Source organism: Chrysochloris asiatica, unplaced genomic scaffold (assembly GCF_000296735.1).
Source record: "Chrysochloris asiatica unplaced genomic scaffold, ChrAsi1.0 scaffold00002, whole genome shotgun sequence".
Classification (NCBI taxonomy): Eukaryota; Metazoa; Chordata; class Mammalia; order Afrosoricida; family Chrysochloridae; genus Chrysochloris; species Chrysochloris asiatica.
The window spans coordinates 7,371,943-7,398,644 of NW_006408520.1; the positions used below are offsets into that span (position 1 = coordinate 7,371,943).

General features: G+C 38.7%; 2 protein-coding genes across 2 annotated transcripts in view; one reads left to right on the forward strand and one right to left on the reverse strand.

Annotated features, from left to right (window-relative positions):
• Positions 1-3,361, reverse strand: part of RTCA (RNA 3'-terminal phosphate cyclase) — a 44,291-nt gene extending 40,930 nt beyond the window's left edge. The window contains exons 1-3 of the mRNA XM_006830917.1: positions 3,253-3,361; positions 3,042-3,142; positions 1,761-1,904 (exon numbers count right to left, since the gene is read on the reverse strand). Of these exons, the coding sequence (XP_006830980.1) occupies positions 1,761-1,904; positions 3,042-3,142; positions 3,253-3,297 (290 nt within the window). The 5' untranslated portion in view covers positions 3,298-3,361. The remainder of the gene's footprint in view (positions 1-1,760; positions 1,905-3,041; positions 3,143-3,252) is intronic.
• Positions 3,362-14,950: 11,589 nt separating this feature from the next.
• DBT (dihydrolipoamide branched chain transacylase E2) overlaps positions 14,951-26,702 on the forward strand; it is a 70,390-nt gene continuing 58,638 nt past the window's right edge. The window contains exons 1-3 of the mRNA XM_006830918.1: positions 14,951-15,009; positions 20,375-20,498; positions 22,868-22,943. Coding sequence (XP_006830981.1) covers positions 14,959-15,009; positions 20,375-20,498; positions 22,868-22,943 — 251 coding nt within the window. The 5' untranslated portion in view covers positions 14,951-14,958. The remainder of the gene's footprint in view (positions 15,010-20,374; positions 20,499-22,867; positions 22,944-26,702) is intronic.

A 26,702-nucleotide genomic window follows, 5' to 3' on the forward strand; every position in this document is an offset into this window, starting at 1 on the left:
AGAGCTCAACTAGAAGAAGAAAGAAGAGAAAAAAAAGAGTAATCTGATACAATTTGATGAACTTGACCTACACCTATGGATGCAGTAGCTCAAAAGAGGGAACAATCTTTATAGCAAGGATCATTCCCAACCCCTCCATACACAGAGTAGACAGGGATGGGCAACTTGGACATTGGCTACCCAAAATGGCAGGGGGGATACAAAGGCAAGAAGTGACTGGCTTACAAGCTTTCAAGAGGGAGTCTAGATCTAGAGGGTATGGAGGAAGGTAGACTCTCCACTGAGTAGTATCCAATCTGTCTGGGTGGGGCTAATGAAAGGAGATGGGGATAGGTCCCTTGTGGTACAATGGTGAATAATTGCTATCAGGACTGATTGTAAGGGTTAGAAATGTAAAGGTGGACATTTTGTAGCAAAAGGAGGGGGTGATTGACTTTGCAGTCCAGGAGCAGAGGTCCCTGGAACCATCAAGGGAGAAGAGCGGAGAGCGGGACCCTACCAGAGAAGCAGTGACAACAGAGATGGAGGCAGAGACAATGACATGGAGAGATGGAGCAGCTGGGGACTCTAGACCCAGAGAGTGAGAGGGGCTGTGTGCTGACGACCAGGGGGTAGGCTTGCAGGGTATACCCTTTGGTTGCTTGATGATGCATGGCGGGGATTGTAACCCTGGCAATGAAACGGTATAAGATAGGATGAATGTAAAGGTAATGTTCTCCCATGTAAACTATCACATAACTCACAATAAAACATTAAAAAAAAAAATCCTTAAAAAAGAAAAGTGTTTAGTTTCTATAGGAAAGTTCTCCGTGGCCTTGTAACAGGTCCCATTTCATCACAAAAGTCTATTTACATCACAATGCAAATCTCAATAACACTCAGCATTTTATGGCAATAAAGGAAGAGATACTTAAAAATTAAACATGTCCAATTTAGTTGTTAAGTATCATTTCCTAATGGGAAAAAAATCAGGATCAGATATAAAAATTGTTAACTAGGGTTGCATAAAACAAAAAAGTCCTGCAGCTGTCTAGTCTATTCTCACTCATATCACCCTGCAGAACAGAGTAGAACTACCTCATAGGGTTTCCAAGGCTGTAATCTACAAAAACAGACCACCATATCTTTCTCCAGAGGAACAATTGGTGGGTTTGAACTGCTGATCTTTCAGTTTGCAACTGAGGACTTCTTGTTGTTGTGTGCGGTTCTGACTCACAGTAACCCTGTACAGTGTTTCCGAGGCTGTTAATCTTTAGAGGAGCAGAAAGCCTCATCTTTCTCCCACAGAACAGCTGGTAGTTTCAAACTGCTGACCTGGCAGTTCACAGCCCAATTCGTAACCACTATTAGAGTTGTATAAATACCTATTAAAAGACTGCCCAAAAAGTACAATAACACTAGTAGAATATAGTTCATAATTAGTTATAAACCAATTATTCAATTTTCTACTATATAAAAATGCTATAACTATAGCATATGAAAACTTAAGTCTCGAGTATTCTGTTTTTAAATATTAAAAACATCATCAATATGCGACAATAGGCTAGTACCATATTACCCATATACATGAGAAAAATCCCAAATATAGTAATTAATGAACACTTAGGTCCCCAAAACTTTACATATACAATCCCCAAATCTGACAGGTAAGTATTTTTGCTCTATTTTAAAAGAGTGGAAAATGAGGCATATATGTAGTTGTATATTTGAACCCAGGCCTAACTACAGCAGCCAAACGTCATGAAATGTGATACACATACCCCGCTGTCTTGGTATCTGCTGTGTGGGTTCCACCTTTGATCTTCTCTGGTGTGAAGGTTATTTCTGTTGAGCCAATTTCTGCACCCTCCAGCTGCGCATCACACAAATCTCGAATCATTTCCAGTCCAGAAAGATGCTGAGGCCTTCAGGTCAAAAAACTGCATCAAAATGTGTGCATTAAGGCTGCCTATATCCCCACAGTTTAGGACAAGACAATAGCAATGTATAACATACCAACTTACCACAGTAAGTGACGCATCTTCAGTGTCAGAGTTTCAGTTTGTGTTTTTATGTACCTGGACTACCTGCTGTTTTTGTTAATTAAGCGCTATCGAATCAGTTCTGATTCATAGTGACCCTGCAGAGGGTTTCTAAGGAGCAGCTGGTGAGTTTGAACTGCCGACCTTTCAGTTTGCAGTCCAGTGCTGATCCTACAGTGTCAAACCAAATGTCTGGACTAATTGCCATTTGTTATCATTTTATGGATTACTTTGAAAGCAGTTACTTTGGCCATAAATGCATACATTTATTTATTGTTACAAATTAGAAGTGGTAAAAGAGAAAAACTAGTAAAACGACCTAAAAGTCACCAGGATCACTTGCACTTCACTGAATAATCAATGGCACCTAAAACAGCCTTAATGAATTTTATTCTCCAACTGGTGACTGGATTGCTAATGTTTACACATATCAGTAAGTGTCTTTGGGGGATTTAAAAAAAGACTAAAGACTAAGGGTAGCTAGGAGCCCTGGTGTGGTGCGGTAGGATAATGCACTGGACAGCAAGGCCAGTTTGAACCAAAAACTGACCAGCAGCACCTCGGAAACCCTACATGGGTTGTTGTGAGCCGAAACCTTCTCCACGGCACTTAACAACAGCAACAACAACAAAGGGAAGCTTATCTATCAAAATGCAATGTATACAAGGAACCAGAGTAGCTTCAATCTAGGTCTTTTATGGAGTTTCTTTTATGACACACCCAGCTTCCCAAACAGAAGTAATGTGAAGGGCAAATGTCAAGTTGTTTCCTTCTCTACGTAGATAATTCTGATCTTATTCACAACTAACCGGAGTAATTACTGAAAGAAAAAATTAGCCATCTTAAAGTCCTTTCCTGTTCTATGATTCTAAAATGAGCTACAGAAGAGGATGGCACTGGTTAGAAAATGGATTTTTCTCTGTCCTGGAGTGGCGCTGTAGGATAAGCACTGGATCGCTAGCCTAGTCCTGCGGCCCAGATCCCCGCTTCCCCACCCCGCGGCCCGGTCGCCCAACTCACCTCAGGCCGGGTGTGCTGCGGCCGGCTCGGATCTTCTGCACTCGCAAGGAGAGGCCCAAAAGACAGCTCAGGGCCGTAGAGACCCTCAGGATCTGGCCACCCTGCAAAGGGCAGGAGTGTAGGAGAAGTAAAGACACCAGACATCAAAGCTGTCCTCCTCCCCAGCCAGGGGTGCAGCCATAGCCCGCTAGGCTTCCAGCTCCGCACTCACCCCTTCCATGATCCCTCCGTCGACCTCCACCCGCTGCCCCGCCATGAGGGGCACGCCGAGGTCCGATCCGATACCACAAAGCCGCCGCCCAAGCGGAAGGAATAAGAGACGCTGGTTTCGACGCAGCACCTCTGCAGTCTCGGTCCTCGCACAGGACCGCTGGGACTTTGCAGAAAAGCGCAGTAAGCCACGGGCTCCAGGGAATCAGATTTAGCCGAAAAGGACCTGAACCTCAGCGCCAGCGACCTCAATTTGCACCGCCCAGCAGCCAGTGCACATGCGCGCGGTAAAAAGAGGCACTCTGCCGCTTAAAGAGCCCACTCCCGGAAAATTTCAGCCTTGGGATCCGAAGTCCTGAGGACTTTGCTATGGCAACTGGGTAAGTGCTCTGGAGCACTATCGGAAATGTGGTCCCGCCTGACTGACCAGTGTGCAGAACACTGCAAAAACTATGCGCTGCAGAAAATCTCATTTTTTCTACTCTAGCCAGATGCTCCAGTTTTACTGAACGATTGTACAAATACCGGTGTTCTCCTCTATTTTCTGTAGGTAAACAGTATTGTTTTTGGTTGTTAAGGATCCTGTTTATCTTGCTGTAAGTGTCCTGGTGTGGCGCTATGGTTTAATGCGCTGGACTGCAAAGTCGGTTTGAACAGCAAAGTCAGCCATTCAAGCTCTCCAGCTGATCCTGGAAAACCCTTTGCAGGGTCGCTGTGGGTCGGAACCGACTCTATGGCACTTAACAACAACAAGGATTTGGTACTGTAGGATAAGCATTGGACCACAAGATCGTTTTGAAACGCAAAATTCAAACCCACCAGTCCCTCCTCGAGAGCACTTAACAACAGGATTCTCTTTTGGGGTCTTTTTATAACTTTTTATTGTGAATTGAGTTTACAGAAATCATCAGTTTTGTATTCAACATATATACTCTTTATTTCCTCTCATTGTTTGCAGTCCTATTCAGTAGCAATAGTTTTTCCACTTTCTTCCTTTGGTTAATTCCATTCCACCCTCCTTCCCATCCCTTCTCAATTTAGGTAAATGTCCTTAAGTATATGCTGCCATTTTGATCTTGAGTGATTCGCCATTCCATGGTTAATCTGTTGTTGTTGCTCCCTTGTATACATAACTACTGCTTGGCTGAAAATTGGGCCACGAGAGTGAGTTCTGTTCCAAACTTGAAGGGTGGTAGAGGGCCACAGTCTTGGGTGCTTCCAATCTCTTTCTGACCAATAAGCACAGTCTTTTTTTTTTTTTATGATTTTTTTTTTGTTTTGTTCCACATTTTTTCCCACTCCATCAAGGACCTTTTAATGTGATCCTTTTCAGAGACGTTGATAGTAGTAGCTGGGCACCATCTAGCTCTTCTGGTCTCAGAGTCATGATGATTGATACTCAAACATTCCATTGGTCTATTGAACCAGTTGATTCCAAGAATCTTAAAATTTTTATCACTGTTCTTTCTTCCACACATGCAGAGACCTTAGATGGCCACTCATGAGTTTTTACGATCCCAATCACTATTCACCAGAGTAGGAAGTTGAACTTTGTCTTTGTGCCATTTGACCATGGTGTACCCTGACACTGTGGTCCTGAGCCTCCAGGCCCAGGAACTCATTGCCTTAAGATGTCTGATAATATCTAAGACATTTTCATCATTTTGTCCCCTGCATACTCCACCACATTCATAAGTATGTTTGCAACAAAGGTAAAAACCGATAGACAAATATCCTCTTTCAAATCCTTATGTATTTGTGGGAATACTCCCACTCTCCCTTGCATACCCATTCAGCCTGTGTATCTGTCTATGGGTAGGCAAGGGAGAATAGGAGAACACTGTTGTTCCAGGTTGCATATATAACATCATTTACCTCTATCCCCTTAACCCTTGCAAACCTCCTGTGTCTTCAGTTGTCTTCATCACTTTTCTTGGCAGAACATATATATATTGCCCTCTCCATCACCCAAGTTAGCATGATGTGGTGCTGTGGGTTAACGCGCTGGAATGCAACATCAGTTTGAACCTTAAGGTTGACAGCTCCAGCTCACCAGCTCCTCCTAGGAAACCCTACACAGGGTCATTTTGAGTTGGAGCCAACTCAATGGCACTTAACAACTATCCTCTAACCAATGGATTCCTCTCCCTTCCCTCCCACCCCTGGTAACCACCAAAGGATATTTATTTTAGCATGAAAACCTTAAGTGTTTGCAACAGCAGTCTCATTCAATATTTGTCCTTTTATGATTGACTAATTTCACCCAGCATAATGTCCTCCAGATTTATCCATGTTATGATATGTTTTGCAGAGTCATCATTATTCTTCAGTGTTGCATAGTATTCCATTGTGCATATGTACCAAATTTGTTTATCCAGTCTTATATTGATGGGTATTAAAAAGTCTCCAACTTTTTGCTATTGTTAATAGCATTGTGATGAACATTGTTGTTCCTATTAGGTGCCATTGAGTCAGTATGGACTCATAGTGACCTTATGCACAGCAGAACGAAACACAGCCCGGTCCTGGGCCAACCTCACTATTGTTGCCACGCTTGAGTCCATCGATGCTGCCACTTAGCCAATCCATCTCACTGGGGGGGTCTTCATCTTTTTCTCTGACCCTCCACCTTACCAAACATCATATCCTTCTCCAGTGACTGGTCCCTCCTGACAATATGTCCAAAGTATGAGAGACAAAGTTTGGCCATCCTGGCCTCCAAGGAGAACTCTGGCTGCACTTCTTCCAAAACGGATCTATTGATTCTTTTGGCAGCCCATGGCACTTTCAATATTCTCCTCCAACACCACAACTCAAAAGAATCAATTTTTCTATGGTCTTCCTTATTCTCTGTCCAACTTTTGCATGCATATGAGGTTATTGAAAATACCATGGCTTGGGTCAGGTTAACCTTAGTCCTCAAGCTGACATCTTTGCTCTTCAACACACCAAAAAGGTCTTGTGCAGCAGATGTGCCTAATGCAATACGTCATTTAATTTCTTGACTGCTGCTTCCATGAGTGTTGATAGTTGATCCAAGAAGAACGAAGTCCTTGACAACGTCAATCTTTTCTCTGTTGATAAGAATGTTATTATCTGGCCCAGTGGTAAGGATTTTTGTTTTCTTGACATTGAGATGTAATACATACCGAAGGCTGTGCTCTTTGATCTTGATCAGTAAATGTTTTCAATGGTTTAAAATTAAAAAAGGTGTGCGACAAGGTTGTATTTCTTCACCATACTTATTCAACCTGTATATTGAGCAAATAATCACAGAAACTGGGTGATATGAAGAAAAACATGGCATCAGGATTGGAGGAAAACTCATTAACAACCTGCGATATGCAGATGATACAACCTTGCTTGCTGAAAGTGAACAGGACTTAAAACATCCTTCTTGGATCAACCATCAACACTCACGGAAGCAGCAGTCAAGAAATCAAACGACGTATTGCATTAGGCAAATCTGCTGCACAAGACCTTTTTTTTTAAAAGTGTTGAAGAGCAAAGATGTCAGCTTGAGGACTAAGGTGCGCCTGACCCAAGCCATGGTATTTTCAATAACCTCATATGCATGTGAAAGCTGGTCAATGAATAAGGAAGACCGTAGAAGAATTGATGCTTTTGAGTTATGGTGTTGGAGGAGAATATTCAAAGTGCCATGGGCTGCCAAAGAACCAATAGATCCGTTTTGGAAGAAGTGCAGCCAGAGTGTTCCTTGGAAGCCAGGATGGCCAAACTTCATCTCTCATATTTTAAACATATTGTCAGGAGGGACCAATCACTGGAGAAGGATATGATGTTTGGTAAGGTGGAGGGTCAGAGAAAAAGAGGAAGACTCCCAATGAGATGGATTGGCCAAGTGGCAACATCAATGGACTCAAGTGTGGCAACAGTGGTGAGGTTGGCCCAGGATCAGGCAGTGTTTCATTCTGCTGTACATAAGGTCACTATGGGTCAGTACCAACTCAATGGCACCTAACAACAACAGCAAATTAATGCTGGGTTAGATGATATCTCGTTGTTTTGATTTGCATCTCTCTAATGGCTTGAGTCAGAACTGACTCCATGGCACATAACAACAACAACAACAATGGCTAATGATTATGACTGTCTCTTCATGTGCTCATTGGCCTGAATTTCTTCTTTAGTGAAGTATCTGTTGTTGTCCACTGCTCATTTTTTAATTGAGGTGTTTGTCAATTTCTTGTAGAAGTGTTGTAGTAGCCTATGAATTTTAGAGATTAGTTCCTTGTCTTTTATGTCATCACAAAAAAAAAAAAAAAAAATCCCAGTCTGAGGGCTGTCTTTTTATTCTTTTGGCAATATCTTGTGATGCATATAGGTGTCTAATTTTTAGTAGGGCCTGGCCATCTCTTTTGTTTTCTACTGTTTGTATCCTTTTAGCTTAGTTTGACAGTATATTTATGGCATGTATCTTTAAGAGCTGGAGACTATTAAAGGTGAGATTGTAAGAAAGTTCTAGATCTCTTTGGTAGGACTTGCCATCTGTAAAACCTGTCTTTCTTACTGTTCGTTGCCATACTGACCCTCCAGTTTCTCCTATTTCTCCTAGTGTATGTATGTGTGTGCGTGCATGTGTGTGCTATTTTTTTTTTTTTTTTTTTTAATAGGACACTGTTTATGTAGGTTTGGGAGTGGGGGATAAGGTAGAATCAACAATATAAGACATGTACTGTCAGATTTATGAAGTATTCAAGATCCCACAAATCTCACAACCATCAGGGTTTTTTTTTTTTAACTTTTACTAATTATACACCTTATTTATTGTTAGTGTATCTTCCAGGGAGGAAGTGAGGGGAAAATGCATCCAGGGGATATAGAAAAGAATTAACTGTATTAGTGAACACACACAAAGCATTTGATGAGGCGATTATGATGTAAGAGATGGGTGGAAAAATCGACCTTATAGCAATAATGCTGTTATGGATCAAAGGTATTGTTGTTAAGTGCCATCAAGTCAGTTCCAACTCATAGCACCTCTGTATAGGGTTGCCAAGGAGCAGCTGGTAGATTTGAACTGCCGACCTTGTGGTTAACAATTCAGTGCTGATCCTACAGTACCACACCAGGATTCCTGTGTCTCCCAAAATAAAATTTTGCTGAAGAAAATTCAGAATCGGTTGCAGTAGTACATTAACTGGGAACTGTCAAAAATTCAAGCTGGATTCAGAATAGGACATGAAAAAAGGGATATCATTGCTGACAACAGATGAATCTTGGTTAAAAGCAAAGAATACCAGAAAGATATTTAATTGTGCTTTATTGACTATGCAAAGTCATTCAATTGTGTGGATCATAATAAGCTATGTTGTTGTTGTTGTTAAGTGCCGTGGGGTTGGTTCTAACTAATAAGGACCCTACATAGTGTTTCCAAGGAGCAGCTGGTAGCCTTGAACCACTAACCTTGTGGTCAAGTTTTACAATGAAATCTATGGAATGCAATGAAATCCTTACTTCAAAATGCTGAAAATGGGTAAGCACAATGTTCAACTTAAGTAGTAAAAAAATGAGAACATAAATGCCATAGAGTAAAATCTCAATGTGCTTAAAATAAAAGGAAAAGAAATGTATGGAAAGATAGAATGATTCTCTTATCAGGATAGCACACATCAACCAGGCTGCTACAAAGTTGCTCTATAAGAGACTTCATAGGGACTAAATATTAAAATATCAGAAACTAACAGCAAAGTATATTCTTAATGATGAGTTAAAATAAATTTTTTTCTGACTGGCTACTTTGGCAAATCATTAAGGACATGCCCAAATAAATTCTTTATATATGTATACAAGTTAAGTTTCTGCATACTAGTTAATCATACTTTCAACAACATTCTTCCTGAGGGCAAATTATCCCTCCCCTGTTACTCACTAACAGACCTGTGTCACCTCAGAAACAGAAACATAGCCTAGGACAAAATGGAGTTGGAGAGAGACCTTTTAGAAGCTATCTTAGTCATGCCAACTACCCCAAGTTTTGGAGGGCCCTTATGTAAATCCAAAGAAAGTAGGAAATAATAAAAATAAAAGTAGAAATGAACAAATTACAAAATAATTTGACTCTTTCAAAGAACCAATGTTGTTAAATTGACAAATTCTGAGAAGACTGGCCAAAAGAGAAAAAAAGAAGATACAAATCAACATTATTAGAAAAGACACCACATGACGGTAGATACAACAGAGGTTTTTTGGAAGCAGAATACTCTGAACAACATATTTCAATTAATTTGAGAACTTAGATAACATAGACAAATTCTTTAAAATATATTAACTTCCCAAAACTGACTCAAGGAGCAATAAAACAGTGTTCTTTAACAAATAGATTTAATGGGGGTGGAGGGTGGGGAGTGGAGTGGGATTATATTGGTATTGGAATCCTGATTCAAACAAACTAAAAAACTATTTATGACATAAATGAATCAATTAAAAATGTGTATGATAAAAAATAACAAACAGGAGGAGAAGTAATAGAAAGTCTTATTTGTAATATAACCATTAAAGAAATTGAACTGAAAGTTAAGAGTGTTTCCATCCAGTGGGATGTGGGGATGAGGGGTGAGGAATGAAGTCTCAGAGATTTTACCACAGGATAGGGCAAGGTCTCTGATACCATTCCAAATTTATATTCATATGAATTCTCCAAGATAACATGAAAAACTAGTTAGACTCCCCAGTTTATTTTATAGGGCTAGTAAGACTTTAATACCAAAATCAGATCACATCAATCTTTTTCATAAATTTAGATGTTCCTATGTCAATGAAAATGCAACCAAATCCAACAATGTATACAAAGCATGTGACCAAGCTGGATTTGAAAGAGAGAATGATCAGTTTAACTAACACTGGAAAAATCTCCTGATGTAATTTACCACATGGGCAGATTAAAGAAGAAAAGAAACTTATTAATATCATGTCAGTAGATATAGAAAACACATTTTAAAAATATAATTAGCATCCCTTCATGATAAAAGCAAAATCAAACAAAACTAGGAGTAAATGTGAACTCTTTTAACTTGATTAAAAGAATCTGGAAAAAACCTATAGCAAACTTCATTCTTAATAGTAAAACATTAGGAAATTTCCTTTAAAAATGTAACAAGATAGCAATGCCCATAATGATGGCTTCTTTAAAGGAGAAAGATGGAAGTCCTAGTCAGATTCTAAAAGAAAAAGATAAAAGGCAAAAATAGCACTGCCATTATTTTCAGAAAATATGGTTGTCTACATAGGAAACTCCAAAGAATCTTTAGACATACTGTTGAAAATATAAGTTCAATGAAGTTCCAATCAAATGCTCACCAGGACTTTTTCTTGATGCGCCTAAAATTTACATGAAAGCCTGATTTTCAAATTTACATAAACAACAAAAGGTCAAGAATAGACTAAACAAAATAAGGTGGAGAGTTCTCCACCTGTCAAAATGGAAGAATTTTTATAAAGCTAAAAAATTTAGTGTGGGATTGGCATGATGATAGACAAACAGACAAAAGGAAAAGGAAACAGAGTCTTAAAACAGATTTCTGTGGCAGGGGAGCAGTAGTTCAGTAGGAGAATTTATGATGCTGTGGTATGATGGGTTAACCATAACAAAAAAATGAAATTGGATTTCTATATTACACACTACACAAAAACCATTTAAAGATGGTTCAAAAGTTAAAGATCTCACACTCTGGGGTAGTAGGGGGAGGACCATGGCTGGTACCAATTTTAAGATGCTCACCAAAACATTGGAGATTCAAGTGTACTCAGAAGCACTTCAAAAGAAATGCCTGATAGTCTACTTCTGAAAAGCCAGTTATTAAAAACCCTATGGAACATAGTTCTACTCTGACATACATGGGGTTGCTGTGAGTCAGATTCAATTAAGAAGTAAATGGTGGGACAAGGAACTTAACTTTACCTTTATAATCTCAAGAATGATTTGATGCATTAGACAGTAATGACCAAAGATCAGATGAGTTCTGGGATGACATCAAGACTATGTTATACAAAGAAAGCAAAACATCATTAAAAAGACAGGAAAGAAAGAAAATACCAAAATGAATGTCAGAGAAGCTAAAGCAAATGGAAAAAATGAGGAAGTAAAAGAGCTGAATAGAAAATTTTAAAGGACAGCTGGAGAAGACAAAATCAAGTATTATAATGAAATGTACAAAGACCTAGAGTTAGAAAACCAGAAGGGAAGAAGAGGGTCAGCATTTCTGAAGCTGAAAAAACTGAAGAAAAAACTCAAGCCTTGACTTGCAATATTGAAAGAGTCAATTCTGATGCATAGTGACCCTATGTACAACAGAACCAAACACTGTCTGATCCTATGTCATCCTCACAATTGCTGCTACACAATTGTAACAGCCTCACAATTGAACCCATTGATGCCGCCACTGTGCCAATCCATCTTGTTGGATGTGTCTTTTCAACTGACCCTCCACTTTACCAAGCATGACATCATTCTCTAAGAATTGGTCCCTCCTGATAATAATGTCCGAAGTATGAGAGATAAACATGGCCATGTTGGTTTCTAAGGAGCATTCTGGTTTTACTTATTCCAGTACAGAGTGGTTTGTTTTATGGGTTAATGTGCCACACTGCAAAGCTGTTTGAACTGCAAGGTTGGTGGTTCAAGATCACCATCTGCTCCTCGGAAACCTGATACAGGGTCGCTATGGATCAGAACCAACTCGATGGCACTTAACAACAACAAATGATACCTTTGCATTTTTTCTCCAACACCATAACTCAAATGGGTCAATTCTTCTACGGTCTCCCGTAGTCATTGCCCAACTTTCACATGCATATGAGTCTATTGAAAATGCCATGGCTTGAGTCAGCCATGTTGTAAAAAGATCTTGTGCAGATTTGCCTAAATGCAACATGTCATTTGATTTCTTGACTGCTACTTCCTTGAGTGTTGATGGTAGATCCAAGCAAAATGAAATCTTTGAAAGCTTCGATCTTTTCTATATATATCATGATGTTGTTTACTGCTCCAGTGGTGAGGCTTTTTGTTTTCTTTACATCCAGATGCAAGCCATACCGAAAAAGCTGTGGCCTCTGATCTTCAGCAGTGTTTTAAGGTAACATGTCCTATTTTGGAGGAATGCTTTGTGTTGGGAATCCTCCCAGACCTCACTTTATGCATCTCATTTGTATCCTCCCATTATAAAAATGTAATTGTAAGTATTGCACTTCCTGTGAGTTCTGTGATAGAGCAAATGATCAAACATAAGGAAGAAGAAGCCAGCAGGTCAGAAGTAAGGCAAACTGAGGGACCTGAGCTTAAAGATGGTATCAAAAGGGAATATAGGAAACGTTTGGATTTGTAGCCAGTAGGCCAAAAGTGAGGGTGTCCTGAGGACTGTTCAAGCTTGCTGAATCTGAAGTCTGGGCCAATTTGGCAGCCTGGAGAACTGTGCTGTTTAACTTGTAAGATCTAATTTAGCTCCAGGTGGTTAGGTTCAGAGGAAGAAGTGTTGCATATGCAGCTGGGCTCAGACAGAGACTTGGACTATAATTGGTAATAGATTTAGATTGATTAACACACAGTTTGGTGTCAGATTGTGTGGTCTGGGATTTTATCTTTTCCCAGCAGTTGATAATAGTCTGCAAAAAAGTGAGAACTGGGATTTTATTTTTTTCTGTTCACACACTATACACACAAAATTAACCCAAAATGGATTCAGAACCTAAATATAGGAGCTAAAACTATTAAACTCTTAGAAGAAATAGGCTTACATCTTCATGACCTTGGGTTAGGCAATGGTTTCTGACATATGGCACCCAAAGCAAAAACAAGTAAAGAAAAACAACTAAAGAAGATAATAGAAAAGTGTTCTTCTATTTAATTAAAAAACAAGTACTTGTGTACTTCAAAAGATACTATTAGGAAAGTGAAAAAACAAGCAACACACTAGGAGAAAAATTTGCAAATTATATATCTCATAAGGGTCTTTTTTTCCCTTTCAATCCAGGCAAATCTGACACATGGCAGCACCATGTGTGTCAGAGAAGAACTATGTGTCAGAACCGACTCAACAACAGTGGGCTTGGTTTCTTGGTCATTGGTGGTTGCCAACACTGACTTGTGGTGACCTTATGTATAGCAGAATGAGACATTGTCAGTATATATTATGTTGTTGTTGTTAAATGCTGTTGAGTTGGTTGCAACTTAAGCAACTCAGAAAGGGGTTTCTAAGGAGTAGCTGGTGGGTTTGAACTGCACACCTTGTGGTTGGCAGTACAGTGCTTGTGCTTATTCTACAGTGCCACACCAGGAGTTAAAATTTGAAGGTTTTTTTTCATAATACCAGATTTTCTGATAAATAAAGGGAATGATTTCAATTTTTTGCTTACAGTATTTTTTTTTTGATGTGTGTGTGAAATATACTGAAAGTCAAATAAGGCCAAAAGAAAAAAAGTGTGCTTTTGGTTAATATTACACAGTGAATTTGTGAAATAGCTGAGATTTTGCTTTACAGCCACTAATCTTCCATGTGGATTCCTGATGTGGCACCATAGGATAAGCACTCAAGGTCGGCAGTTCAAACTCACCAGCAGCTCCTTGGAAACTCTATACAGGGTCTCTCCACCGCACTTAACAACAACAACGATCTTCCAGGTGCAGTCCTGGCTTGGCGCTATAGGTTGAGCACTGGATCGCAGGTCAGTTTGAGCCACAAAGTCGGAGGTTCAAACTCACCAGACACTTCTTGGAAACCCTATAAAGGATTGCTATGAATTGGAAACGACTCGACAGGCACTTAACAACAACAGTCTTCCATGTACAGTCCTGGTGTGGAAAACTGCCTATAAATATCTGGTTTTTCTGTTACAATTTCCACTTCTTGACCCTAATGTAGTATTTCTTCAAGAGACGGATAAATCAAAGTAATGTCTGTAACATATTTTGCATGACTGTCATTTGCATCCGAAAGTAATAATGATTTTTTAAAAACTCTCAAAGGGAGTAAAAATACCAATCATTGGGAAATACTCCAGTATGGATTTGTGAACTAACTAGGGGTACAGAGTCTTGCTGTAAAGTATAGAAATGTCCCATTTTCTGTAGTGAGGGCGTTTACAATACAAGATGAAGAAGGGAATGTTTTACAACGCATCTCTCAGTTCTGTCTTAATTCAACACCACTTTACCCAGGTAGCGCCCCTTGACTTTTTGTACCTTATAACTCTCTATTTTTCTTCACTTGTTATTGTTAAGAGTTGGATCCAACTCCAAGTGACCTTACTGTAAAAAAAAAAAAGAAAGAAATGTTATTGGATTCTGTGCCTCACAATCATTGCTGTTTCAGCCCAAATGTTGCAGTCCTGTGTCAATCCCTCTACTTTACCAAAAATGATGTCCTACTCCAGGGATTAAAAGTATTATCGTCGGTGCACATGTATTTACACACTAGTACCTTTTCCAACTTTGTCCCCTAAAATTAAATTTAGGGGAAGTTATTCCAACTTCTTCCCGCCCCCTATCTCTGTCCACGCACAGAGGGTTCTCCACTCTTCTACAAGGTTTCTCTCAGGCCACGCCCCCTCATCCTAGTTGGTTGTTTGGTGGGAGGCTCGTTCCTTGCTCCTGGTTGGCCGCTCAGGGGGAGGCGCCTTTCTCGGTTTCGGATTGGTCGCCTTGCGGAGCCCTGTCTTCCAACAACCCAGCAGTTGTCATTTCCGGAGTAAAATGGCTGCAGCACGAGTGCTGAGCACCTGGAACAGGAATGCCAGGCGGCTGGTAAGGAGGTTGGGGTAGATTTGAGATCGGAACCAGTGATTTATCGGTAATCGTCACAGCGGGGTGTCTTACCTTCTCCCTATTTCGTATCTCTGAGTGCTTTACATCAGGCAGGGGTGACAGAGAGGTGGAGGGATGTTTGCAAAACGAAGGGCAGCGAAGGTGGCTAGACGATCCCTCCGGAGACCCCTTCACTCCTTCAAAGGCGCGCGCCTGCCCGCTTTGGTACTTCATCTACACCTTGAGATCCCGCTAGCATTTCGCCCACCATCCTTTCTTTGTGCACTTTCTAGGTGACGGGCTTTGTGAAAAGGATACAGATTAATTCAGCCTTTATTGAGCCCCCACTATGTGCCAGACACTGGTGATACGAACCTTGTCCTGGGGGAACTTAAAGTCTAGAAGAGGAGACCAGACTAGCAATGAAAAACGCCTCGGAGGAGCTGATAAGCTGCTCCACTCACTCTGTTGTCCTATACTTTTCTCCTCTATCCGTACGCCCTATTCAAGTCTTATGTCACCAGGACTAAGAACCATCACAACTAACATCTCTCCCCTCTTCGACTCCTCACTTTTGAAGTGTTTTAGAGTCAAATACTGGCTATCACTGTAATCATACTATTTCAACCAAATAATACAACATTTTTCTTTTCTAATTACACTTTCTCTTCCTAAAGTAGTGGGCCCCTTGATCTTACCAAATCTTTCAAGGACCTTCTATGTACCAGGTACTGTGCGAGGCACTATCAGTGAATAAGACTGACACCATCCTGCCTTCTCAGAGTTTACTGCCCAGTGGTTGGGGAGGTAGACTGTCAGAGATACACATTAAATAAGCAAAGGACAACACACCATGAAGTGCTATGATGTGGCATGTAGGGGAAGGCACCTACTGTGGACTCTAAGAGTAAGAGAAATGTTCCCAGAGTATGCTGTGTAGCTTGAGACTTGTTAAGGATGAGTAAGAGGTAACTAGAAAAGGGCTTTTCTAAGTACCACCTATGGAGCTCTGGTAGCATAGTGGTTACAAATTGGGCTGCGAACATCAAGGTCAGCAGTTTGAGACTACCAGCTGCTCCGCGGGAGAAAGATGAGGCTTTCTGATCCTGTAAAGATTTACAGCCTCGGAAACCCTGTTCAGGGTCGCTATGGGTCGGAACCAACTCGACGGCACTAAACAACAACAACAATAAGCACCAACAACCACCACCTGGTGTGGTGCTGTGGGATACTGCACTGGACTGCAAAGTCTGTTTGAACCGCTAGGTCGGCGCTTCAAGCTCACCAGCCAATTCGGAGACACTATACAGGGTTGCTATGGGTCTGAACCGATTTGACCGCACTTAACAACAGCATGCACCACCTGCAGCCCTGGTGTGGCCTTGTAGGATAAACACTGGGCTGCAAGGTCGGTTTGAACTGCAAGGTCAGCGGTTCAAGCTCAACAACCACTATAACAGTTTGACTATGAGTCGGCCAGGGTGCTTAGCAACAACAGCGACCGCCTCCGACAAGACTCTAATGAAATGTTTATTGAGTGTTTTTTCACCTTCAAATAATGAAAACCCAACTAATACATTAAATATTAAATATCAGTGCATAGCAAGCAGCTCAAAGTTAGATGAGAGCTGGCAATGATTTAGTAGCTCATTCATGATCAGTGTGATTAGCAATTTTCTCATTTTATCCCTCAGGGCCACAGTGGACTGCTATAACTCATTATTTTGTGTTCTAGCCAGGACGGAGGAAGGACTAGAACTGTGTCACACAGCCTCTGCTAGCTTGGAAAAATTGGTCTGTAGCCATCTCTGAGTTTTCCATAGTTCTCAAAGGCATACCTTCCTCTATAGGTTCCAGGACTAACCTTCAAAACTCTGTAGACTCCAGAATTAACCTTCAAACCAGTTTCACCTCTTCTGTTGATATTAAATCTCTTAAAGATCTTAAGACTTCTACACTGCAGTTTTCCTAGTCCTGGTCAACATCATTTCCCACTTTCTAATTGAACTTTCTGTCTCCTCTCTTGTTCTTCTCCACCGCATTCTTCAAAGTAAGACATAAATTTGATAATATCTTTCCTTAACACTACCTTTAGCAGAATGTCCAAAATTTTAATGATTAATAAGACTGTCTTTGTCTCTCAGACTTATTTCTTGCTAAAACCCAAACGATTTCAACTCTCACACTTCATCCACCCTTACCTCACACTACACTAAAGCTATATTGAACAACTTTAGGTAACTGAACATGTACTGTGTTCTCTCTGACCTCAGACCTTTGCACATATATTTCCAATGTTTTGAAGACTCTTGCCTTAGTCCCTATGACCTTATCTGGAACATACCTCGTTCATTGGATTACTCCTACTCATCCTTCAGGTCTTACTTCAACATAGCTTTCTCTAGGTAGGTCCCCCTTCTTTGTGTTCCCTTGTTGTGAATCTGTTTCTATTCTTAGCAACCTCATGTGACAGAATTGAACTACCTTGTAGGATTTTCTATGCTGATAGCACTTAACAACAACAACAGTCTTTATGGCAGTAGTTCTCCAGGTCTTTTTCCCATGCAACTACTCAGTGGGTGGTTTGAACCCACCAATCATTCTGTTAGTAGAGGACTGCTCAACTATTGTGTCTGAACAGTCTCTTTCCCCCATTGCTGCTCTTGTTATAATTGTCTCTCTACTTGTCTGTATCTGTTATGGGACACCACGTTCCATCAGGGAATGAACTGTGCCTATTTTGTTCTCTATATAATCCCCATACCTGGTTCACAATAGGTGTTGAATCAATATCTGTTGAATGACTCAGTAAAAATTAGACTATATTGTATCTGTTATTAAAGTTACAAGCAATAAAAACTCTCTTATCTTCTAAAGTACGTATAATCCTGGGCCTAACTCACAGCACGGTTCTGTTCTGATCACTCCACTGTAAGTCAGTTCTGAAGTAACTTTTAAAGTTTTCTTTGTTTATTATTGCCTTTAATTATCAGTATCTTGACATTTCTTTTCTTTTCCGATCTTTTTTGAGGGTTGACATGAAATGAGAGCATAAATAAATTACATTCTGTAACACTAGTACGTATTGCTAAAGATAAGATATACACAAAAACGAACGGTCATAAGTACAGCTATTGTAACTTAAATACACCGTAAGTCAGGGACTATCAAATTATTAAATAGTATTTGCATATTATGCTTTACACTCCCTAGTGAATCCTTGTGTGGCACAAAGTGTTCAGTACTTGACTACTAACTGGAAAATTGGAAGTTAGAATCTGCTTAAAGGTTATTTGGAAGAAAGGCTTGGGGATCTGCTTCAAAAAAGTCACAGACTTGTAAACTCTACAGAGTGTAGTTCTACTCTGCAATACTTGGGGTCACTGTGAATTGACTCAAAAGTCACAGAATTGATGTAAAAGCAATTGGGTTCGTTTTTGCGTTTGGGGCCCTAGGATTTTACTTCTGTTTAATTGACCATATCATATTAAACTTTTCTATGGTGTCTATCTTCTTATACTAGTAAAATGTGAGCTACTTGAATTCAGGGAGTGTATAAGAGGAAAATTAAATTAAAAGATAATGGAAGTTTTCCCCAAAACTTTTTGAAGCTCCTTCATACAGGGTATTTTTTTTTTTTTAATGTTTTATTGTGAATTATGTGATAATTTACATGGGAGAACATTAGCTTTACATTCATCTTGTCGTATATCATTTCATTGCCAAGGTTACAATCCCCTCCATGCATCATCAACCAACCAAAGGGTATACCTTGCAAGCCTGCTCCCTGGTTGTCAGCACATAGCCCATCTCCCTCTCTGGGTCTAGAGTTCCCAGCCGCTCCATTTCTCCATGTCATCATCTCTGCAGTATACTGTATTTTAATCAGCTTTGAATTCCTGGAGCCTAGCACAGTCCTTGGTCTTAGGAGTCTTCAGTGCTTGTTAAATTATTATTTCCTTATTACACTAATTTGCTACACCTTCTTTTCATCTCCCTCTATTTTTGTGTATGTGTTCTGGTTGTAGATATTGAATTATTAATTTTTTTAAATCAAAGAAAGACCTATTTTAATCAAATAAGCGAGTTAGGAGTTATACCATATGCTGAAATGTCTAAACTGGACATTTTTGAGGTGAAAGTGGTGTAATTAACAGTTACTTTGGCTCACAAGCTGAGATTGTTTTAGGCATATTGGGATCTCTGATCCTCCTAGAATTAGGTGTCTTCAAGTATTGTTCATAGGTGAATTCCAAATTCTTTGAGTATATAAAATGTATAAAGCTGGTGATTCTATAAACATGCCTTTTAAAATTGGGCATTTGAAGCAATATGCTTAACTTACTGGTTGTTGTTGTTGTTGTTATGTGCCGTGGAGTCGGAACCGACTCATAGCGACCCTGTACAGGGTTTCCGAGGGTGTAAATCTTTACGGGAGTAGAAAGCCTCATCTTTCTCCCGCGGAGCAGCTGGTAGTTTCGAACTGCTGACCTTGCGGTTCACAGCCCGAGTCGTAACCACTACGCTACCAGAGCTCCTTACTGGTAGAATCATCTATTTATTTATAGAAAAAATAATTGTCTCCCCTAGCTTGAAACGTTATTTTTCTTCTTCCCCTTTCTGCTGTCTTTCTAGCTTTCTATTCAATACCTTCCTTAATGTTTTTTTAGCCTTTGTAGCCTTTCAGTCACTGTTAATCATATGTATAATGTTTGTTGTACTTTGGTAGCTTTCTTTCCTTATCCACTGTCATTTTTATCACTTTATTCAGACACCTGTCACCTTACCTGTTCTAATCTGTTTAATAAACTAGTAAATTAACTTCCTAATCCTGTTTCTGCAATAATCCATAATATATGAATTTAAGCTCCTTATCCAAATATTTATTCCCTTTTATAGACTTAATCCAGCCAAATCAAGTCACTCACTTGAGTGCAATATGAACCCCACCCCAGTGTCTTTAGACGTTAAGTGTTTTGAATTCTGTAGTAATTTCATCTCAGAAAGTTTTAAATGATCTTAGCACAAGCAGATGTGTTCATATTGTTAAAATTCTATTGTTAAAATTTCTTTTCTCTCATAAGAAATTTGGGGCAAGAGTCATAAGCATATTAACAAATCTGACTTCAATGGTGTAATATTGCTTCACACAGTGTGCTTGGGTTTGAGGTCTTTTGATTTCTTGACCAGAAACACTTAAGAACCAGTGTTCATAAACTTGCTTGTAACTATTTCCAGGTAGTCTATTTTTAGCCTAGATCATTTTGTGTTGTTTAAATTGTGATTAGGCTTGTAATACTTTTAGGATAGACTTGAAATTCAGTGTAAAATTTAATGTTTCACGTTTCTGTTTTCTTATCTCTAGATTTGTATTCGCTATTTTCAAACATGTAGTAGTGTTCATGTTTTGAAGTCAAAATATGTGTATTTCTTTGGTTATCCTTCATTCAAATATAGTCATCCGCATCGGTTGCTGAAAACAACTGCTGGTAAGTATAATCTCAAAATAAATCATCAAACCTACTGCCATCACATCGGTCTGACACACAACGCCCTGTGTAGGGTTTCCGAGACTTTAAATCTTTATGGGAACAAACGCCTCCTTTTTCTCCCACTGAGCAATTGGTAGTTTTGAACAGTCACCTTTGTGGTGAGCCGTCTAATGCCTAACCCACAGCATTGTTAAGTGCCGTCTAGTTGGTTCTAACTCATAGCGATTCTGTATAGGGTTTCTGAGGAGCAACTGGTGAGTTTGAACTGCTGATCTGGTGGTTTGAAATCCAGTGCTGATCCTAAAGCTCCACACCAGGAGTCCTAATCTCAAAATATCTTATATAAAATAGTACTTTGTATCTTATTAAGTGTTCTTGTCTTTTTGTTTAGTTATTGATTTATGATTGAAGGGAAAATGCTGACCCTTTCTTTCTAGAGTAGACCTATCCTTCTCTCTGCATTTGTTTCCTATTCTGTCTTCTCCTCACCTCTTTTACATACAAGAAGTCCTGGTGGCATAGTGGAGTAAGTGTTGGGCTGCTAACCTCCTGATTGGCAGTTTAGGCATGCCAGACACTCCTCAATGGGAGAAGGATGAGGCTGACTGTACCCATAAAGATTTGTAGCGTCAAAAACCCTTAGAAGCAGTTCTACTGTGTCCTGTAGGGTTGTTATGAGTCAGAATGGACTTGATGTCAGTGGGTTTGGTTCCCAAATAACTTCCTCTTGATAATACTAGTGTTTTCATAGTATTGCAGATGGGTTGTCTTGGACCGTCTCTTCTGACTCATCTAAGTGCAATAGTCAGCAAGTTAGATACATTTCTCACCCAAGATAAATTGTTTGATGACTTGTATGATGTATGATGTTCCTGTACTCATTTGTTTCTTACGTTATTGTTTGCGGCATGAAGTACTTGATGGGTCATGTTAACACGGTGTCTTGAAACCAGCCTGAGGTGCTCCTAACTAAAAGTTACATGGCTTTTGCCATTCTATTACCTTCTCCCAAACTATTTAGGGAACGACTTTCTAAAAACTTGTTACTGGATGGAAGAGGGTGTTATCTTTTTTTAACCTTTGTAGTCAACTTGGGTCCTTAAGTATTAGATTTGACAAGGACATGAAAAAAAGTATTTTCTGATGATCTGTTGAACTTCAAACTTTTGCTCTATCATTACACTTTTGATAGGTATATGGGTCTGTGAAAAACAGATTTCCAGGAAGAGCCTACTCTTGATATCTGTATTCCATGCCTTTTATGTCATCCTCCACCACAATAGAAGTATAATCCTTACCTTTACAACTTTTTTTATATTTATTTACATATGTTTCTATTTCTATTTCTTTACCAGAGGCAATTGATGCTATTCATCAGAAAGTCTCAACTTCCTGTTCTATTCTCTAAACCTTTATTTGGCCCCTACCAATTTCAGGCTGTTTGGATTTTTGATCTACTGGTGTGGATAAGCATTAGACTACAAGGTTGGTTTGAAACGCAAGGTTGGTGGTTCAAACTCACCAGCCACTCTTTGGAAACAATACATAGGGTCACTATGAGTTGGAACAGACTTGACAACACATAACAACAATTACAATCTGCTTTACTTTGACAGATGACTTAATTTCTGTTTCATCCTGTAAACTGAGAGCAATCCTATAATCAACCTCATTAGGTTGTTGTGAGAATTCATTCAACAGCAAATATTCGTTGATCACCCACTGGTACCAAGGCACTGCTCCCTATGCTTGGATATACCAGTGAACAAAAAACTAGATTAAATAGATTATCTGAAATATTTAGACAATGCTTGTTTTCTCTCGTTACTCGTTAATCTTTTTTAAAGGCTCTTCCTCTCCCTTGCTTCTCCCTTAAACTCCCCCACCTCCATATTTTCAATGTTTTTTGTTGTTGTTGCTAAGTGCAGTTGAGTCAGTTCAGACTCCTATCGACGCTGTATAGCGTTTTCCAGGTACATCTGGTGGGTTTGAATTGCTACCTTGTGGTTCAAATCAGTCTTGTGATCCAATGTTGATTTACAGTGTCATACCGGGACTCATTTTCATTGTTCTTGTTACGTGCCATCAAGTCTGTTGTGACTCATAATGACACTATATAGAGTTTCCAAGGAGCAAATGTTGAGTTTGAACTGCCGATTTTGTGGTTTGCAGTCAGTCTAGTGCTGATCTTGCAGCACCATACCAGGAGTCTCATATTTTCATAGGATCCCCTAAATTTAAATTTTTGATGGTAGCAAATGATAATTATACTCTAAAGAATTATGGTATTTTTCGGTCTGTAAAATGGAGTGATTTCTGCCTATGTTTACATATTTAATGAAATCATTTCTCATTTGCCTTTGAAGCTCTACATGGACAGATTGTTCAATTCAAACTCTCAGACATCGGAGAAGGGATTAGAGAAGTAACTGTTAAAGAATGGTAAGTTAATTTGAAAAATTTAGGTAAATAAAAGTAATTGGAATAAAAATAAGTGCAACCTATTTAGAGTAAGCAACTTCTTGGTGCAATTTCTTGATACTTTCTTAAAACAATAAGGTAAAACTGGTTTGGGTTGGTAGTATGCTGGGGACAGAATTCTCGTATATCATGGCATTTTTATTTGATGTGATTTATTAAGGAATATCTTCCCCCTCTTAATTTTTTTTTAATCCTTTTGCTGCCCATTCCAGCTAAAAAAGAGAAATTAACCTCTAAAAGATACTACATGAATACTATACCATGTGTTTAAATATGTAATACTTAATGTTGTTGTTCTTGTAGTTAAGTGCCGTCGAATCAGTTCCAACCCATTGAAATGCTATATAGGGTTTCCAAGGAGCAGCTGGTGGGTTTAACTGCCAACCGTGTGGTTCGCAGTTCAGTGCTGATCCTACAGTTCCACGCCAAGACTACTCACTTCCTGGCACAATTTGCATATGTTTTTCGAAAATGTTAAAAAAAAAAAACTATGCTTAAAAAAAAAGGCTTAGAACAAAAACAAAAAGCCCTCTGTTGCCTTAGTCATTCTTCTACCTTTCTTTCTTTAGTCTTCTTTAAAAAAAGGCAAAAAGCACCCGTGGGTACTGAACTGTTTAGAAGTCTTCAGAAAGTAGCAGTTAAGAAAATAAATAGATTCTTTCTAACCATAGTTTATGTTTATATTTATTGTTATAAAAAACTGTAAGAATCTGACTTAGCCACCTGAACATTCTTTTCTAGAAGTTCTGTTTTGATTGCTTTTAGAAGAGAATGCATTAACATGACTATACCTTCTAGTAATGTCTGTAAGGAGCCCTGGTGGTACAGTGGTTAAGCACTCAACTGAAAGATTGGTGGTTTAAACAGCTTCATGGGAGAAAAGACTGTTCCTTTAAAGGTTATAGTCTAGGAAAACCTTGGGGCAGTTCTAATCTGTCCTAGGACTGCAGTGAGTCAGAATCAACTCAAGGCACACAACTGTGTCTCTAGTGGCATTCAACAATTGTGGAAAGATCAACTGACTTGGAATTCAGGAATGTATTAGTCCGCTTACCTGTGATCTGCTTGGTCTCTCTTGAGCCTCTACATCTTAATGTGTAACATTAGGGTAATAAGTAAAATGTATAAAATAATATGCTCTGCCATTTGATTATTAAAAAGATCACATAATGTGATGTATAGAAAATGTCTCTAAAATTCATATAGTACTATGTACATTTATTTGTTAATGATATCTTCTTTCTAAGATTAAAACTATTCTTCCTAGGCTTTTAGTTTTTAATTTTATTTTTTAACATTTTTTAAATTCTTGGTCTTTTTAAGCCTCCCAATATACTTAGTCTGGAAACTCCGCTGAAACCTGTCCACCATGTGTGACCCTGCTAGTATTTAAAATACCAATAGTATAGCTTCTAGCATCACAGCAACACACAAACCACCACAGTAGGACAAACCAATCGATGAATGGTGGTTTTATATATATGTGTTGTTGTTAAGTGCTATGGAGTTGGTTCCATCTTATACCCACCTTGTGTATATATAGTTTTTAACCAAACAGAATTTTATGTTATAGAATGGAACTTGAGAATAAATACAAATATAAAGAAGCATTAACTTAACAGAAGATAATGCAGTTTTTATAAGACACAATGAAAATTTATCCATTCTTAGAAATTGTAGGAGTCTACTGTGATTAAGTCGATTCCGATCCATAGGGACCCTGTATAGGGTTTCCGAGGCTGTAAATCTCTATGAGAGAACTATTTTAAAAGGCCTCTGACAAATTTCTAAAACAAGCATTTGGATTCCATGTATGTTATTTGTTTTAATGCCTTCCCCCTCACACACCCCGCCCCCCATATTAGTATAGTTACTGTCTATCTTTTTTGGTTACTATTATATAGTATGTCTTTTTTTTTTTTTTTTTTTTTTTTTTTTTTTTTTAAGTTTTTTTCCTTTCAGTCTGTTTGTGTCTTTGAATCTAAAGTGTTTCTTTTGGAGATAATTTAGTTAGATCACTTAAAAAAAAATCTAATCTTATGTAAAAAGATATTTTCCTGTATATTGTTTTAATTCCCTTGTTTTTCTTTATATATATACATATGTTGTTGTTGTTGTTGTCATTAAGTGCTGTTGAGTCAGTTCCAACCCATACAGACCATGTATAGGGTTTCTAAGGAGCAGTTGGTGAGTTTGAACCTCTTACCTTGCAGTTCAGATGATTTTGCAGTCAGGCACATTAACTACAGTGACATACCAGGACTCCATATGTACTTATATGTGTGTATGTGTGTGTGTGTTTAGGTATTTTCATAGTAATTGACCAACTAGCATCTTAATCTACAATGCTATAGATCTGATTAATACCAACTTAATTTGAGTAATACAAGAACTTTGCTGTAGTGTAGCTCCATTCCCTGCTTGTCCCTTGTACTATTGTTGCCTTATATATGGGGGAGCTTCACAAAGTTTGTGGAATAGTGGAATTACAAGAAAGTGGAATTTTTCCACAAGGTTTTTGAAACCCCATCAGACTTCATCTTAAGCATAAGTCCCTTAGCATAGTTTCATAATCTTTGGCTTACGCAGTTGTTTTGTAAATCAGACAGAATTAAAAAAATAAAAAGTGTTATAAACAAAATACATTTGCCTTTTACCTTGTTGTTATACTTATTGTTGTTGTTGTTGTTAAGTGCTGTTGAGTCAGTTCCGACCCATACCCATAGCAACTCTGTGTAGGGTTTCTGAGGACCAGCTGTTGAATTTGAACCACCGACCTTGTGGTTCAAATTGACCTTGTAGTCCAGCGCATTAGCCTGTAGCACCACACTAGAACTCCTTATTGGTTTTATTTAATTCTTTGTTTGGATTCAAGTTACCTTTTTGTGTCCTTTCATTTTATTCTGAAAGACTCCTTTTAGTAATTCTTGTAAGGTAGGTCTGCTAGTACAGAATTCTTTCAGCTTTAGTTTATCTGGGAATTGATTATTTTTCATTTTTGAAGAGTATTTCTACTGAATAGAGGATTCTTGATTGAAAGTATTTTTTTCCATGCATTTTTTTTTAAAAACTATTTTATTGTGAATTGAGTGAAGGTTTACAGAGCAGATCAGAAGATTATCAGTTTTACATCCAACAAACCATATACTTTGCAATCTCCTCCATATACTAACAGATAACAGTATTCATCTCTATTCACTCTATTGCATTTCTCCATGTGTCTCTAACTTCCCTCATATATCATAGTGACTGCCCTATCACCCATGTTAACATGGGTCTACCCTCTAGCCTGTGAATAATTTTCCCTCTCCACCCCAACTGTCATAGATTGTTTCTTTTGTCAAGAAAACCTTTTTTTTTTATTTAACTTTTTACATTAGTCTCATACAATATTTGTCCTTTTATGATTGACTAATTTCACTCAGCATAATGTCCTCCAGGTTCAACCATATTATGAAGTGTTTCACAGATTCATCACTATTCTTCAGTATTTTGTAGTATGCATTGTGTGTATGTACCAAAGTTTGTTTAACCATTCTTCTGTTGATGGCACTTAGGCTGTTTCCATCTTTTTATATGTCTCTCATATAGCATGTTGAAAGATCCTGTTTTTTGTTTTGTTTTTTTTTATATCCATTCTGCTCTCCATCTCTCTTAATGGCACATTTAATCCATTTATATTCAGTGTAATTATAAATAGGTGTGAATTGATTGCTGTCT